The following is a 14,679-nucleotide window of genomic DNA, read 5'->3' as shown; positions in this document are numbered from 1 at the left end:
GTTTGCAATCGCATTCTTCGTCGAATATCATTTTTTTTGAAGGCGTGGCTTTCTGATATTATCAGTAATGATCGATCGCGGCCTTCTACGGAGGGTCCAGTTCCATCGATCACAGTCCTCAAAATACGGGTCAGTGGGCTATATCAGAACCTATTATAGATGTGTGTCAAAGAAAACACAAACTGGAACGGCTCGAGCTCACCACGTGAGCCGACTCGACAATCGTTCGATTCTCGCCTTTGAGCGAAATGAACTGACAACGACCAGCATTTATCGTTTCGCCGCCGAGCAGACCGAGGGGAAGCTAAAAGGGAAAAAAGTTAGCACCGATGTCCTCCCCTGTCAAAAAGGTTCAAAAGGAATCTTTACCGAATACGAAGACCCCTGCAAGCTTGCAGTTTTACGCTGAGAACCGTGCACGGATGGCAAGCGAGCAGAAACCCCAGTTTATGATTCGCCCAAAAACCTCATCCCGAACAAGTAGACTTGTACCGTTTTGTCTTAGCACGCTAGCTTCTTGCTTGCCCATGTTGCTGGGCCTCAAAGCGTCCCCAAAGCCAGTTTTTGCTCTTGTCAAACAGTATCCCAAGAAGAAGCGACTCCATACAATTGGGGGGCTGACCTCCATCTTCATTTTACCCGGTGGAGGTGGCTCCGCAATTTACCCTGCGAGCCGTTCGCCCACCAAAAGCTGGTATGGGAGCACCGACTCCAAGAAAAACGGTGGTGTGTGCGTCGTTATGCTGCAGGTAAAGGGATCGATTTTTTCTCTTCTCTTTCCTTCTTTCTTTGCTGACCCAGACGAACTCGTTTTGTTCAGCCTGCGATATATTGGATTTGAATAGCCCTTGCTCTGGTCCCCGTTTTGCCAGAAGAAGACCTGGCTCTCTCGACAAAACCACGATACCTGCTAAAATTGCGCCAGACCCCAGGTTAACGTCCCTCTCGCTTTTTTTGTTTAATCAACAATTTGGAATCGAGGAACCTCCAATCCTTTATCAACTGCTGTCAACCCCGGATATCTGATATTTGAGGGGAAAAATTCGCTTGTTTGGCGCAAGTGTGAATAATCGGTGTGGGAAGCGGAACAGCCCGCCAGTTTTTTAAAAACGGTTCGAGCAAAATAATATATACGAGCTTATCCCTTCACCGACTGGGGGGGGCAAATTGTCAACCAACAAAAACCTGATAAAGGACATATCCTTCTCAACCTGTCAATACTACCATAAGGGTTCAAAAGTGAACAGCTAAAAGAATTCAGGTTATTCGGTGGAAGTTCGGGGAGGGAATACCTTTCTTCTATCAACATCTTTTAGTATTATCGCCGCAGAGCATCGTATGCCCCTTGCATTCGATGCCTGACTTCGCGGAGACCCGACCAGACCTTTTCGTCTGCTGAGACTTCCCCCATCCAGCAATATCACATCCCAATCCGTTCCGACTCTACAAATTTCGCGGTCCGACAATATTACAATTAAATACAGTGTATCAAGAGATCCAACAAGATGGCGACAGACCGCAATATCCCGTCGCTGCACGGCGAAACCACTATTTCTACACTTCTACCGACCTCACCGACTCATACGAACTCCGCTAGATCGAACTCAGACGCAAAAGCGAGTACTATACAGTCACCCACCGAAACATATTATGATGCGACAAAAGTGTTCACGGGTTCGGACGGGCCTGAGAAATGGGAGGCCGAGGAATCAGTACCTTTCCAACAGGTTAATCTTGTCACAGCACTTGCTCATTGCAAACCGAATCCATGGACGCCGACGATGTTTAAATTGTATATGTACATGTTTGTGGCATGTCTGAACTCGGCGATTAATGGGTATGATGGGAGTTTGATGGGCGGGATTAATGCTATGACACAGTATCATGAGTATGTTCTCAAAGAGATCAGTTTTGGTTGTTTTCTTCTTTCGACTTCTTAAGCTAATGGGATTCATGATAGTTATTTTGACGTCCAGAAGGAAGGCCATATTGCTGGATTGATCTTTGCAACATACACATTGGGCAATGTTATAGGATCTTTCTTCTCGGGCCCGTTCTCAGACAAATACGGAAGGAGATGGGGCATGTTCATCGGAGCGTGAGTTCTATCCTTCATCGAAATATTTTACCTATATAAGCACTTACTGACACTCGTTTAGGTCAATAATATTACTAGGTGCCGGAGTTCAAGCCAGTTCTACCAGTCGCGCTATGTTTGTTGGAGGCCGGTTCGTTCTAGGCTTTGGAGTAGCGACCTGTCAGACTGCTGGTCCTTCTTATGCCGCTGAGATCGCCCATCCCGCGTGGAGAGGGACTCTTACTGGTATCTACAATGGATTCTTCTACCTCGGTGCTATTCCCGCCTTCTGGACACTCTATGGCACAGAAGGTAATCATGACTCCCTTCAACCTCAATACCACGAAATTTCTCTAACAGTTAATACTAGTCATCCAAGGAACTGCGTCCTGGAGAATCCCGATCTGGCTACAAACCGTCGCATCTGGTGGAGTACTCGTCGGCTGTCTTTTCTGCCCTGAAACTCCACGTTGGTTATTCGCCAATGGTAGACCGGCCGAGGCTCGATCCGTTCTCGCTAAATATCATGGTGAAGGAAATCGTGATTCACCGGTTGTTATTCTGGAAATGTACGAAATGATGGAAGAAATCGAAATGTCTGGCGCCGACAAACGATGGTGGGATTATCGAGATCTCTTTAGGACTAAGAATGCATGGTGGAGAATGGGCTGCGTACTCGGAATGGGTATCTTCGGTCAGGTAAGGGTTCTCACTTTCTCTCTCAATACCCTAATCTTTAGGTGCTAACGATATGCAACTAGTGGTCTGGCAATGCTGCCCTCTCCTACTTCATGCCCATCCTGCTCGGCGAACTCGGCATAAAATCCGAACGCACCCAACTTCTCTGCTCCGCAATTTGGGCCATGGCAAACTGGGTAGCCGCAATGGTAGGCGCCCGTTTCACCGACCGCATCGGCCGTCGAAAACTTCTTCTCACCGTAACATCTTCCTTCGTATTCTGGTGGACCCTAATCATCATCATGCACAACTTCCGATCGAAGTACCCCGAAGACACCGAAAAACACAAGATATTTAGCATTGCGGCCATTTCATTCATGTATGTGTTCGGAGTTACATATTCATTTGGGTACACGCCGCTGCAGATACTGTATCCCGTCGAATGTTTGCAGTATGAGACTAGGGCGAAGGGGATGGCGATGTATAATCTTAGCGTGAACTTGAGTTTATTGCTGAGTATGTATACAACCCCTGTGGCGTTGGCAAAGATTGGGTTCAAGTTGTTTTATCTGTATATTGGATGGGACTGTCTCGAGGTTCTGTTCATATACACATTGTAAGTTGCCCCCCTGTCCCTTCCCCTTCTACATATGATCAACCAGTGGGGCATATCGCTAACATTTTATAATCTAGTTTCGTTGAAACAAAAGAACTCACTCTCGAAGAAATCAACGAAATCTTCGAGGCGCCAAATCCCAAGAAGAAATCACTAGAACCACGAATCGTCGTTCAAAATCCCAACTTTGACGACATAAACTGGCAAGACCTGAAAGATGAACAGGATGCCAGGTATACCATGAGTCCCTAAAACTCATTTTTGTTCAATCATCACTATTAATTAACTTCGATCCTCTTTTTTTTTGCTGCGAAGTGTACCTCTTCCTTTGGACGGGAATCGAGGGAAGTCTTTTCTTTTTCTTCTTTCGGTTGGTTTTTGTTTATCTGATCATTGTATTATGAATTGCGATGCGTGTGGCGTTGATGATCTTGTGCATGGGACTTACGGACTTTTACTCCGGAGAGGCATCCGGAGGAAATACTTGTTTGTTTTTCATACTACCACTTCCTTGATGTTTCCAGGGTTTTTATTTATTTATTCGACTTAAGTATACCCTTGGGGGAATATGTCATCTATCTATCTTCACTCTCTTTTTTCTTATTTATCATCAACGGCGAAAAAAATTCGATACCAAAGGCACCAAAATGGAGTTATGTACATACTTTTTTTTTCTCTTGGCTTTTTCCTTGCTGCTATACCATTTAACTAGGTAATTAGTGGAATGAATTTCTTTCGTTTAGGCAGCTGAGACTTTTCTATATACTATAATGGTACTTCTATAAGTGAAAACTAGATAATGAATGAGAAAGACAGTTATGGTTGTATCTGGAACTCTTAGGTGGCGATAATATTAGTAATCATTCATGACTGTATTCACCAAGATGTAACCTTCGGGTCAGCCGGGACATCGGATAGGGTTTTACTGAGACTAGTATACTTGGGTGGTTAAGATAGCAACATCTATATCTCCCAGACTTTAGAGTTCCTTTCTTCGCAGTCACGACGAGTGATCATGACGATGATTAAAATGGTTTTAGGTTCCCATCCAGCGGTGCAGCCATATATCTGCTGACCACATATTGGCTTCCTCATAACATGGTATTAATTAGTTAACTGTAACTTTCAATTAATCCGCACCCAACCGTTTTCTATAGCTGATCGAAAATATAACTGATAATGGCTACTTTGCCAGTGAGGTGTTTCACTGGATCTATAGATAATAAACCATATATGGCCGTAGCTCCGGACCATTATACGTAGCTGTTAGATCTGGCTAGTCTACATACGTGCATTCTTAGGTAGTCCAGGCCAGTGCATACTTACTTAGGTAGTCTAGGCCAGTATAATATAGACTTCCCACTGCATAGACTAACTACTTAAGTACTTAGATCGATAGATAACGATCTGGTATAACAGTAGCTGGTGTAGTCTATGTACGCAGAACATTGCGTGAAGTCGTAGGTTACTAAATATAACAAAAACAATGAGTATTTCGAATTACCTCTAAATTAAATTAACGAAGAGATCGATCGAGTCGAACGAGGTCCTCCATCCAGATTGTAATATATAAACCCTCCTAGCTCTAGGCCCACCAGGTGAGATCCAAATCTGCAATATATAAGACTTCAACATGCCATGGTCTCGTCGGGCCCTCCAATAGGTTTATAAACATGCATGTAAATGGCATGGAATTAAAACGACCTAGCATCACTACTAGATGCAACCGGACATTGCCAAACTCCGCTTCATTCCTCCCTTGGATCCATGGATAAGATACCTCATGCTATCTGAAGTAACGATGCATCGATACGCCACAAAGCGCTAAGGTCTATTCGGAACTCAATGCAAATCTTGATCCCAAGATTCTACCTTAAACCAACAGCCACGAAATTCCTCTTCATTACTCGGACGAATGCACCCTTCTCGCACGAAAAAAACACACCCCGGATGACAACAGACTACATAATTTTGATTCGAGACGCTCTCTTCCAATTCGACGTCACCGACATGATGTTAGGTCGAGAACCTCCGGGCTATTTTAAGCTATTCTCTAAATTCAATACAGTTGGAAGTACGCCCGTTACGTTTCTCGGTTTTATCAATGCACTCTTGTGGCATTTGGATGAGTCGAACGCTCAAGGTTCCAAGGGATTTGAGAAAGGTCGATGGCAAATGGACACTCTAAAAACAGAAAATCCTTGATTATTTTCAGACAATTTCTTTTTGCCCAGATAATTTGAACCAGGAAACCAAAGTTCCTAATTGGGGAGCTAAGCTTATTGATTGAGATGTTAATTAAGGATTATTTAGTAGAGAGGGAGAGATGAGTAGATAAAAAAGGAAAGAGAAAAAAAAAAGAGGTAGTGGGAACCTAAAAAACCACTACAACGACCGGGGAATATAATACCACGTAGATCACTTTCTCCCCTCGAGATCTTCCTTTTTAGTTTACCCAGTTCTTTTCCATTTAATATACACAAATACTCTGCGATTATATTGCTTCCCCGTTGTTGTTTCGTGGGTTTCCTTTGGGTGTATATGTATGTCCGTGGCGGGAAATATCGAAATTCTTGGTTTCGCTCTAACAGCTTTGGAGATATTTGTAAATTCCTTACGCACATGCACAAAATATTTTATAATATAACACCGCCAGTTGTGTTATAGTGAAGGTGCGCAGATCTAGCCGTAAAATTCACTCAGGATCGCCGAGAACAGAGTCGGGTTGAAGCACGGTTCTTGACATGTCGCATCGTGTGCGGTCTGTTAATGTTGGTCGCAAACTTTTGCCGTCAAATTTGAGAAGAGTCATTTTCATGACCATAAATATAAATATAAATACCACGACAAACCTTTATAATTTAAGTGCGAAAACATCGACCCAGCGCATCAAATTTCCAACGATATCAATTAAAGACTTCATTGTCGGTGACCATAGATAGCCATCGCCGGCCTTGAAGACTGCAAGGTCATTCAAGAATACCTGACAATACTCTTCGACAGCAAAAACTTCCGTATTATACGACCCAGTGTATTTCTCACTATTTGAGATAGCTATACATTACGATGCGCTTGCAAGGTCGTAAATCGAGGCCCACCAACAGAAGAACAAACCGCACACGATAAAAGGTATTTATGTGCCTAGAGTCGAGTCCCACAGCTGATAATTAAGCAATTTTTATTGCTTTCTAGATGACTTAGTACCAATTCTAACGTATCGCGAGAACCAGAATAGAATAATCAATGTCGCATAAGGGCGCCCGAAAGCCCATATGCATATGGGCTATCTTTGACATCCACCCCAAGAGGATTGAAGAAGAGAATACCCCGCACAAAGGATTCGTGCGTAATTACCGCATTCCACCGTGGTGTAATATACATCCTGAAGAACTATTTACTATTCCACAATCGTTAAGGGAAAATGCTCAACTCCTCGCCGGCCTAGAAGAGGGGAAGCTTAGGAGGCATTCGAAAGACAGTTCGCGAATTTCATATTTTCTTCAAACATGATCGAAAGCGCCGGACCGGACAAAGCTGAGACGTGGGAAATTATCAAAGAAATCTTATCCGATACAAAGCCCGCCGGAAGGGTTCTCAGCAACAACAGCAAGTCGCGGCGCGAAGTAATCCAGCACGTCCAAGCTTTCTTGTATCTCAAAAAGCGAATCTCTGGCCGTGAGTGTTTGTCCGAGGAGGACTTTCTAAACTGCCACCGTATACTAACCGAAAAAATTCCCTCGAGTGGGGGCATTCAAGATTATCAAGGTCGATATCGATTCTGTGAAATCACTGTGGGCAGTCCATTGGTGCTGAGGACCGGGGAAGAGCTTTGCTGCTCACCCCCAAGTAAAGTTGCAGAGTATATGAAGGGTTGGTTAATAGACTATAATACTGCACTTACCAGCTGTAGCGACCCTGTAGCCGTAGCGTCGGAACTAAAGATTAGGTTCTTGGTGATTCACCCCTTTCTTGACGGTAACGGCCGTATGTCAAGGCTGCTCTTCAACAGTCTCATTACCCAGTACTACCCGCATACAATAGTTTCTTTTGGTGAATCTAAGCACGAGCGGTTAAGATACAATCAGTTCATTCGCGAGTCAATTCGAAGGAGGGCTCCGGGAATCTTCGCCTTCTTCGCTTTGCAGAAAGCAACGAAATCTGCATTGGAACGTCTCGACGAAATTACCACAAGTACCCAGCTGCCAGATTCGACTCGGATCAAGGACAGCCTCCGGCGTTTGATTAAACAGTAGCGAAGCTTTTAATTAATCCCCACAAGCTCTGCCGTCTTAACGGAGTCTTTGTACACTAACGTATACTTATAAGTGCCTTTGACCCTTGCGCCGTGGTTTAGTTTGAGGATAGTTACGTATAAAGTCTCGTAATATAACCTGATATGGCGGGTAGTCTCGTATTGTATGGCGGATAATCTTTAAGCAAGTAGGATAATCTTTAAGCAAGTAGCGGTCTCTAAGTAATTATAAAGCTATAGATTTTACTGCTCATGGCCATATGGAGCTCAGGCGATACGAGAGAACGTGACACCCCCTACTAAGAGCCAGTCCCACTCTAGCCAGTAAGACAATGATGATGTAGCATAGCATAGCAGTATTCGAGTAAGAACCCGAGTCCGTTCCTGAGAATAGTTTTAAACTTGCATTCACAAAAAAGGCTCGTTGAGACGACCATAGCACTAGGGCTCGAATTAATACTAAAAGCTGTCCGACCGAGCAGCAGGATGCGTTGTCGACGTCACTTCTTCCCCAGAACGTGTTGTCTTCTAACATCCAACACCAAAATTCTTTCCCACTTAACTTGCAGGATATCAATTGCAATTGATTGATATCCCCACCAGTCAGCCGCGGTGCCATCGCCATTCAATCCACCATCCCTTAGCATGACCGCTCTATAAATCAACAGAAGAAAAGAAGGAGAAGAACACTTCATGCCTGTCCAAAACACAATGGCGGAATTCCTCGTCTCGCTCAATCCCGCAAACTGGCCGGAAGGCTCAATCCCGCTCCGTCACACGCTCATTTTCAAGAACGACACCTTCCATCATAGTCACGTCCACCAAGTATCTTTCAATATCAACGTCTCCGATAACTTTCTGAAATTAGTGCGGGAATTAAGGTGGTGGGTTGTATTCGGTACTATTGGATTTGTGGCTTGGAAAAGTTGGAAGATGTGGTTGTTGCTTAGGCGGGATGAGGGGATGAAGGAGGTTGATTGAATTGATTAGAGCTTCGTGATGGAGGGAGGATATCAGTGGCCTGTCATTAGAGTATACTGCGTACATACGTATGTATTTGCTGCCCTTATCGGATCGGATATATGTGAGGAACCGCTTGGACGTAGACTTGGACCTGCAAGTGTATTACATCCTGGTCATTGGGCTCAAAAAGCTGAGTAATTTGAATTTCTACGGCCATAGGATCTACGCCGGAGTTTAGACCTCATTAATTCCATGGTCGGGTGTATGGTAGTTATTGCCTTCGAACGATTGTGGTACTCGCCATGATATTATTGCCTTGAAATGGTATCTCGCTTATTTATACTTTTTATTACTTGAAGCGGGAAACTTTGGAATATGTGCTATTCTCAATGCGGAAGCTTTTCTTTTAATTTTGTGAATTATGAGGCCTAGGGGTGGAAGTTACTTTACTCAGCGGGGGAATTAATGGAGATTAGATTTCAATTTGTCAACATGTCGTGATGCTGGCTGTTGTGCCTCAAAACTTAGCTTATGTCGGTTAGCGGAGGCGGTATAGCGCTGGTATTATTTCCGACTTCAATTGATCGGTTGCGATTGAATATCTAGAATTTTGTCTATATAAGGGTCGAGGGAGCCGTTCGATATCTGGTGTATCTCCTCAAGAATAACCCATTGATCAATATCACCATCACAAGTTGCCTGCCTTCCTTACCAATATATATACGAAATGTCTCTCTTCGTCCCCGTCGATAAGCCGAAGTCTAAGTTGGCGCGGTACCGCCTATTGGCGCCCACTGCCTCTGTTCGAGTTTCCCCAATTGTAAGCTTTCCTCCCACGTGCATCTTCTGCATTGTCTTTGTGTATCTATGACTGATCGATATATGAAATGGTATATAGTGCTTCGGTGGCATGAACATCGGAACAGCATGGAACTCTTTCATGGGCACCATGGACAAAAAGACTAGTTTCGAGCTCCTAGACGCCTTCTACACTGCCGGCGGAAACTTCATCGATACTGCTATAAACTACCAAGACGGGGAGTCCGAAATGTGGATTGGAGAATGGATGGAGGCTCGCAAGAATCGTACCGAAATGGTTATTGCGACTAAAGCCACGACTGGATATCGTTATCCGGATCTAAAGAACGGCGGGGTGTACGTCAACACCGTTGGGAACTCTACGAAGAATATTCATGAAAGTGTTAGAGTTAGTTTGGAGAGGTTGAAGACAGACTATATTGATTTACTTTGGATCCATTGGTGGGATTATACGACTTCTGTGGAGGAGTTGATGCAGACGCTTAATGTGCTGGTGAGGCAAGGGAAGGTTTTGTACCTTGGAATATCGGATACTCCTGCTTGGGTTGTTTCTAAAGCGTTTGTCTTCCCCCCCTTCTCTTTTTCGCTGATATCTTTTCTTCTCAAATAGTTTACTAATGATGATTAATGGGGTTATATAGTAACGAATACGCCCGCTCCCACGGCCTCCGACCCTTCAGCGTCTACCAAGGCCAATGGTCTGCCGCAAACCGCGAGTTCGAACGTGATATAATCCCCATGTGCCGCGCCGAAGGCATGGGATTATGTCCATGGGGAGCCTTGGGGGGTGGAAACTTCCGTCTCCCCTCTGAACGCGAGGAAATGGAGAAATCCGGCGATAAAGGTCGTTCATGGCAAGGGTTTGACGGATCACCCGCACAGAAGGCGGTTACTCCTGTTCTAGCAAAGATTGCGAAGGAAAGAGGGTTGAGTATTACGGGGGTTGCTTTGGCTTATGTTTGTTCCAAGACGCCTTATGTGGTCCCCATTGCTGGTGGGAGGAAGGTGGCGCATCTGGAGGATAATATTAAGGCTATTGGGGTCGTGCTGACGAAAGGGGAGATTGAGGAGATTGAAGCGGCTTATGAGTTTTCGCTTGGGTTCCCGCATGACTTTTTGGGAAAGAGGGGAGAGAGAGGGAATGTGGGGCTTGATAGTGTGGCTTGGTTGGATTGGCCGGAAGGGGAGAGACCGATTAGTATTACAGATCATGAGTAGATCATGATTATAATAGGATGCGTGCGCGCATCCAGATGTATACAATCTATGTATACTATTTATCCGAGTTTTAATTGTAAGTCTATAGTATAGGGAACAGTTATAGTTGCTGGTTAGTTTCTATATATTCTTTTCGCCTCTCCAGATCCTTCTTTATCTATATCCGAGTACAAGAATATCACGAAATTCCTGCTGAATTAATGGTAATACAACAAAGCACTGGGATATGGACTTCCTCCGTCCACGGGATCTAGATCCTGTGTTGATGTTGCATTTTGATTAGCGCGTTCGGTCCCAGCTGCGGGCATCATCATTTCTTTGGCCGGGAACCGGTCTTAAGTTAGTTAGGGCTCAAAAATTTGAAAAGCTCGAGATTTCGGATGATAAAATAGTTATTTCCGTATGGATTTGACATAAAAACCCCTCAGGAACCTAATGATATCAATCTCATCCGTCGAATTCGCGAATCAGTGCGTTATCCTTCCAGCCAAAAAACCTTGTCTCCATGTACGCGTTTTCCGGTTTATTGCGTTGATAAACTGATAAATAGTATTTATAGATAGTCAAATTGCGAGCCGAAAAACCTAAGGAGGAATCGATCTCACCCGACCGTGTAACATGATACATGCATGTAACATAGTTGCTTCTCTAATGTTGAAATCTGTTGTTCGGAAAGTTGTACCTCCTCGAGGCATGGGCCTAGAATTATAAGCTATGGAACGATCCGGTGGCTGGGATGCCGTCGATAGCCAGCTGAAATCGACCAGGATTATGCCCCAACAGATATATTGTACATGCATGTACATACATATCGCAATATCCCTTTCATACAGATTTAGGCGTTCCGATCGACTGGCATGCAAAATATACAGGTTTTGATTTTAAAAAGGGCCCCATTTTCGATAAGTTTTCTCAAAGATTTGACTTTAATTCCCTAGGAGATACGCAGGTCCACCGTCTTCAATCACGCCAGATGCTAGATTCTCCAATGAGAAGGCAGCGATATCGATAGCTTAACGACATAACACGTATGTAAGGCTGAAGAGAGAAAAAAAGCCACAGGTACTGCAAATTAGCGGGATCGAGGGAAGGAAGGAGTCAAAATCAATCATAATGATATCACAGCATGTCAACCTGGGTACCCCCATAAATTTAGCTTGACCAGTACTATCCCAGCCAGCCGAGCAGCATATGCACATACCAGGTTATGCACGGCACTTCGCCTTAAATTGTTCTGCGCTACTGAATAGTGGCCCGAACATCAGCTGAAAGGCTAGCACGTATGCATGGTAGATCGGCCTTTTGGTACATGAATTGCATCTCTTAGCGACCGAAGTAAGGGCCTTCTTTATCTGGGAAGACGGATTTTCAAGGTTAACGGATTATTTTAGTAGGAAAAGGCGAATCGGGGTGGTTTAAAGGGCCAATGCTGTGAAAGTAAGTATACTTAAGTACCTAGATAGTTTGGTCAGATCTGCACGACGCCCGAATCGAATCTTGAATTTCTCCGAGTTCGAAATCGATTTGATCCAACCGTCCTTACTTGTGATGCATGCACCTACCTACTAACCAACTAGCTATACCGCCCATGGATGTTTCCGTAACGTTGGCAGCTGGCTGGCTGGTTACGGGTAGCGAAAAGACAAAAGCACACACTGAATCTCTCATGCATGTATGAATCAGTGCTATCACATTTCGATCCCCATTCGATCCAGTTGGCAATTTTCCTCAGTACCACCTAACTACTCTTCAGCCAGGGGGTTAGTTCTGGTTTTCCCGGATTTGCGAAATGGATACAGGACAAGTATATAAATGAGCCCGGGCCATCCCAGCACCGGAATTTATTTGTTCCTGGTTATTCATCAAAGATCTCATTCATCGTATCCCCCGGTTATATTTTCCCCACACGTACTTTTATTTTATAAATCCTATGAAATCTGTCGAGCTATCGATACGAAGTTGACACTCAGTCTCGAACTGATTCTTGCACAACGTGAAAAGTTGCAACACACAACGCATTTTATCCCACGTCGGTTCCGGGTGGAGTATTTGGTATCTCAAGACTTCAATATCGAAAAACCTTAAAAGCCGGATTAAGAATCCAATTGAGTAAAAGGCAGAACTGTCAAAGTAAAAGGAAAAAACTATAAACAACCTTCCAGAACAACTTTCTTCTTTCCTGAAACAGCTGTCTCGATGAGAAACCCTCACTCGAATCCATATTCACACCCCACCTCTGGCGCAACCCGGCAATCCTCATTGCTAGAATGCAACAATATAGTCCTTGTGACCTTCCTGTTACATAATAGCAAAAATGATGAAGCTGCAAATTCTACAACTGCGAATTGGGGCGCGTTGAAGAATATGACGGTCTTTGGACCGAACAGTAAATGTTTTAGCCCGTTGGAAGTCGAAGAGTAAGTTACATCATGCATCATGCATCAGACCTCAATTGTGATCATTGCATTGTTACTGTGATGTGACGAACATTGAATAGGTATTAATTCCAAAATTGTAATTGATTAGAACAAATGGAAGTACATCCTTCTGTATGGCATTTCCGATACCTGATACCGTCTCGCCTCTCAAAACCGCAATTCAACAATTCGAGCACCTAACAACAGTAACCTACTCCTCTGGCTTCCTCCGCGTCCTAGTCGGTACACCTTTCTCAATTCCGAACCCATCAAATCTAAACGGCAAAGATAATACCACAAAAATCCACCCATTCCTTCTTTCTATAAACCGTACTCTAGCTATCTCCCACAAAATCAAAATCTCTCCAAATATCCAATCTCTCTCCTCCACGGGTATAACCTCAAATCTAATCGATCTCTCATCCCATGATTTTCTATCCCAAGCCCTTCAAAGGTGCACGATATCACCGGCACTAGAAGCTTCAATCGAACGTCTCCGAAATGACCGATTATCTGGCGCAGGTCGTCTAGCCACTTTAGCCGTGAAAGAGTTTGCGTCCCTATGCGCCACGGATCCAGTCCTTCTCTCTCGTCAAAACACCCAAGAATGGTGGACTTCTTTACGGCTATATGGTTGGCATCTATTCCATTCTCGTCCATCCATGTCGAGTAGTATTCAGAACTGTATTATCCGGATATTACAATCAATCAACACCAAGCTTCCCACACTCCCCACCGACGCTTGTGACCGCGCTGAACAGGTGTCTAATATAATATTAACGTCATTAAAGTCCACTCGATCGAAGTCATATACAATCCCCCAGTCATTCGTCACATTAGTCCAATCCCTCCCATCATTCGTCGAAGCTCGCGACCATAAACGACTTTTTAACATTCTAGTACATTCGAACTCTTCGGTAATGGCATCAAGTCTCGTATCACTTTTCAACACTACAAACAGACCTCGCATCCGAGTTTTCGTGTTAGAATCCCGTCCGTTATTTGAAGGCGTGACACTGGCACGGTATCTCCGGAGCCAAATCCCTGAGAACGCAGGTAATGCGAAGTTAGCCGGTGTACCCGCCGTTACGGTAGAAGTTGCTGTCGATGCCGCGGTGGGAAATTACACAAAAGTCGCGGATTTGTACGTTTTGGCGGCGGATAGGATTTATCCTAACGGCGACGTATCGAACAAAATCGGGTGTTTGACGGCGGCTTTAGGGATGAGGTTTAATGAGAGGAGAAGGAATGGTTCTTCTGCAGCGGCTAGTAATGCGGGGAATAGTAAAAGCATTATTGTAATAGGAGCGACGGATAAGGTATGTGGGAAAGATGAAAGAGATAGAGGGTGGGATTATAGTTATGAAGAAAATGATGGTGGAGAGGTGAAAGAATGTTGGCCTGGAGAATGCGATGATGTCGATTCTCCTGCGGAGCTTTCGGATAGTGATGCGGAGGGCAAGGGGGATGTCAGCGTGAGGAACATGTATTTCGAAACCGTGCCGGCGGAATTGATTGATGTTTATCTTACTGAAGAAGGAGTATTGGATGCTGAAGGCATTGGAGAGGTCGCGGATTGTCATTTGAGAAGGGAGATGGAAATATTTGGGGAACTATAGTGTATTTCATAATGGACTCA

At 44.3% G+C, this 14,679-nt stretch overlaps 4 protein-coding genes across 4 annotated transcripts; all 4 read left to right on the top strand.

Moving 5' to 3' along the window:
• Positions 1-1,505: 1,505 nt before the first annotated feature.
• AOL_s00169g231 (uncharacterized protein) lies at positions 1,506-3,623 on the top strand (the record flags this gene model as incomplete). The annotated part of the gene is made up of 6 exons (XM_011127588.1): positions 1,506-1,888; positions 1,961-2,098; positions 2,160-2,389; positions 2,448-2,776; positions 2,839-3,371; positions 3,449-3,623. The coding sequence occupies 6 exons, from the start codon at positions 1,506-1,508 to the stop codon at positions 3,621-3,623; spliced, it is 1,788 nt and encodes a 595-aa protein (XP_011125890.1).
• A 3,254-nt stretch (positions 3,624-6,877) lies between these two features.
• AOL_s00169g230 (uncharacterized protein) lies at positions 6,878-7,624 on the top strand (the record flags this gene model as incomplete). Its single annotated transcript, XM_011127587.1, has 1 exon — positions 6,878-7,624. The coding sequence occupies one exon, from the start codon at positions 6,878-6,880 to the stop codon at positions 7,622-7,624; it is 747 nt and encodes a 248-aa protein (XP_011125889.1).
• A 1,689-nt stretch (positions 7,625-9,313) lies between these two features.
• Positions 9,314-10,623, top strand: AOL_s00169g229 (uncharacterized protein; the record flags this gene model as incomplete). The annotated part of the gene is made up of 3 exons (XM_011127586.1): positions 9,314-9,406; positions 9,485-9,963; positions 10,047-10,623. 3 exons carry the CDS (start codon positions 9,314-9,316, stop codon positions 10,621-10,623), a joined length of 1,149 nt encoding a protein of 382 aa, XP_011125888.1.
• A 2,551-nt stretch (positions 10,624-13,174) lies between these two features.
• On the top strand, positions 13,175-14,659 carry AOL_s00169g228 (uncharacterized protein; the record flags this gene model as incomplete). Its single annotated transcript, XM_011127585.1, has 1 exon — positions 13,175-14,659. One exon carries the CDS (start codon positions 13,175-13,177, stop codon positions 14,657-14,659), a length of 1,485 nt encoding a protein of 494 aa, XP_011125887.1.
• Positions 14,660-14,679: the final 20 nt, after the last annotated feature.

The sequence above is a fragment of the Orbilia oligospora genome (assembly GCF_000225545.1).
Source record: "Orbilia oligospora ATCC 24927 unplaced genomic scaffold scaffold00169, whole genome shotgun sequence".
Classification (NCBI taxonomy): domain Eukaryota; kingdom Fungi; phylum Ascomycota; class Orbiliomycetes; order Orbiliales; family Orbiliaceae; genus Orbilia; species Orbilia oligospora.
This window is presented reverse-complemented; position numbering and strand designations above follow the sequence as displayed.